The sequence below is a fragment of the Coffea arabica genome, chromosome 8e (assembly GCF_036785885.1).
Source record: "Coffea arabica cultivar ET-39 chromosome 8e, Coffea Arabica ET-39 HiFi, whole genome shotgun sequence".
Lineage (NCBI taxonomy): Eukaryota > Viridiplantae > Streptophyta > Magnoliopsida > Gentianales > Rubiaceae > Coffea > Coffea arabica.
Genome location: NC_092324.1, coordinates 615091 through 615837, shown reverse-complemented (window position 1 = coordinate 615837; position 747 = coordinate 615091). Strand labels below are relative to the sequence as shown.

Below are 747 nucleotides of genomic sequence, written 5' to 3'. Positions count from 1 at the left end.
TCATCGATCATCAAATACGACTGTCATCTCATCCGGAAGGGAGTCCATGGAACCTTTTCCTTCAGCAGGGGCTTTGTTAGAGCTAAATTCACTTGCAATTGAATCCGAATGAGAAGAATGCAATGGCAAACTTACAGCAGTAGGCCTAGAAACTGCAATTTTAATCAATGGCTCATCAGGGTTCATGAAGATTTGAACCACTTTCCTCATTCTTGGCCTATGCCTTCTGTCTGGATGCATACATGCCAGTCCAACTAGTATACTCCTCCTTACTTCTTCTTCGTCGAATTTGCCTTCAAGAGTTGGATCCACACATGTAAATAATTCGTTCTTTTCGTGTGTAGTCCAGACGTGATCCACAAGACTGTTTTCTTCCATCATACCTCTTGATCGTCGTCCACAAACAACTTCAAGAACCACCATGCCAAAGCTGTAGACATCAGACTCTAGTGTAGCTCTTCCAGTGTAGCTGACTTCTGGAGCCAAGTATCCTGGAGTTCCTGCAGCCATTGTGTTCCCGAAATTATCATTTTGAAGTAGTCTTGCGATGCCAAAATCGCCTAGATGAGCGTTGAATTCTGAATCCAGCATCACATTGTTAGGCTTCACATCGCGATGAACAACAGGATTGCCACATTCTTCGTGGAGATAAAGCAATGCAGATGCCAATCCTGATAGGATTCTGTACCTAGTTTTCCAGTCAAGAGAGACCTTTCCAATGTAGCGGTCGAGGCTACCATTGGGCAT

At 44.0% G+C, this 747-nt stretch overlaps 1 protein-coding gene across 1 annotated transcript; it reads right to left on the bottom strand.

Moving 5' to 3' along the window:
- LOC113703758 (probable L-type lectin-domain containing receptor kinase S.7) lies at positions 1-747 on the bottom strand. The gene has a single exon (XM_072061811.1). The coding sequence runs from the start codon at positions 745-747 to the stop codon at positions 1-3; it is 747 nt and encodes a 248-aa protein (XP_071917912.1).

What these genes read in the sequence shown, in the direction of transcription:
- LOC113703758 (XM_072061811.1), bottom strand. Translation starts at nt 747, where the DNA reads ATGCCCAATGGTAGCCTCGACCGCTACATTGGAAAGGTCTCTCTTGAC.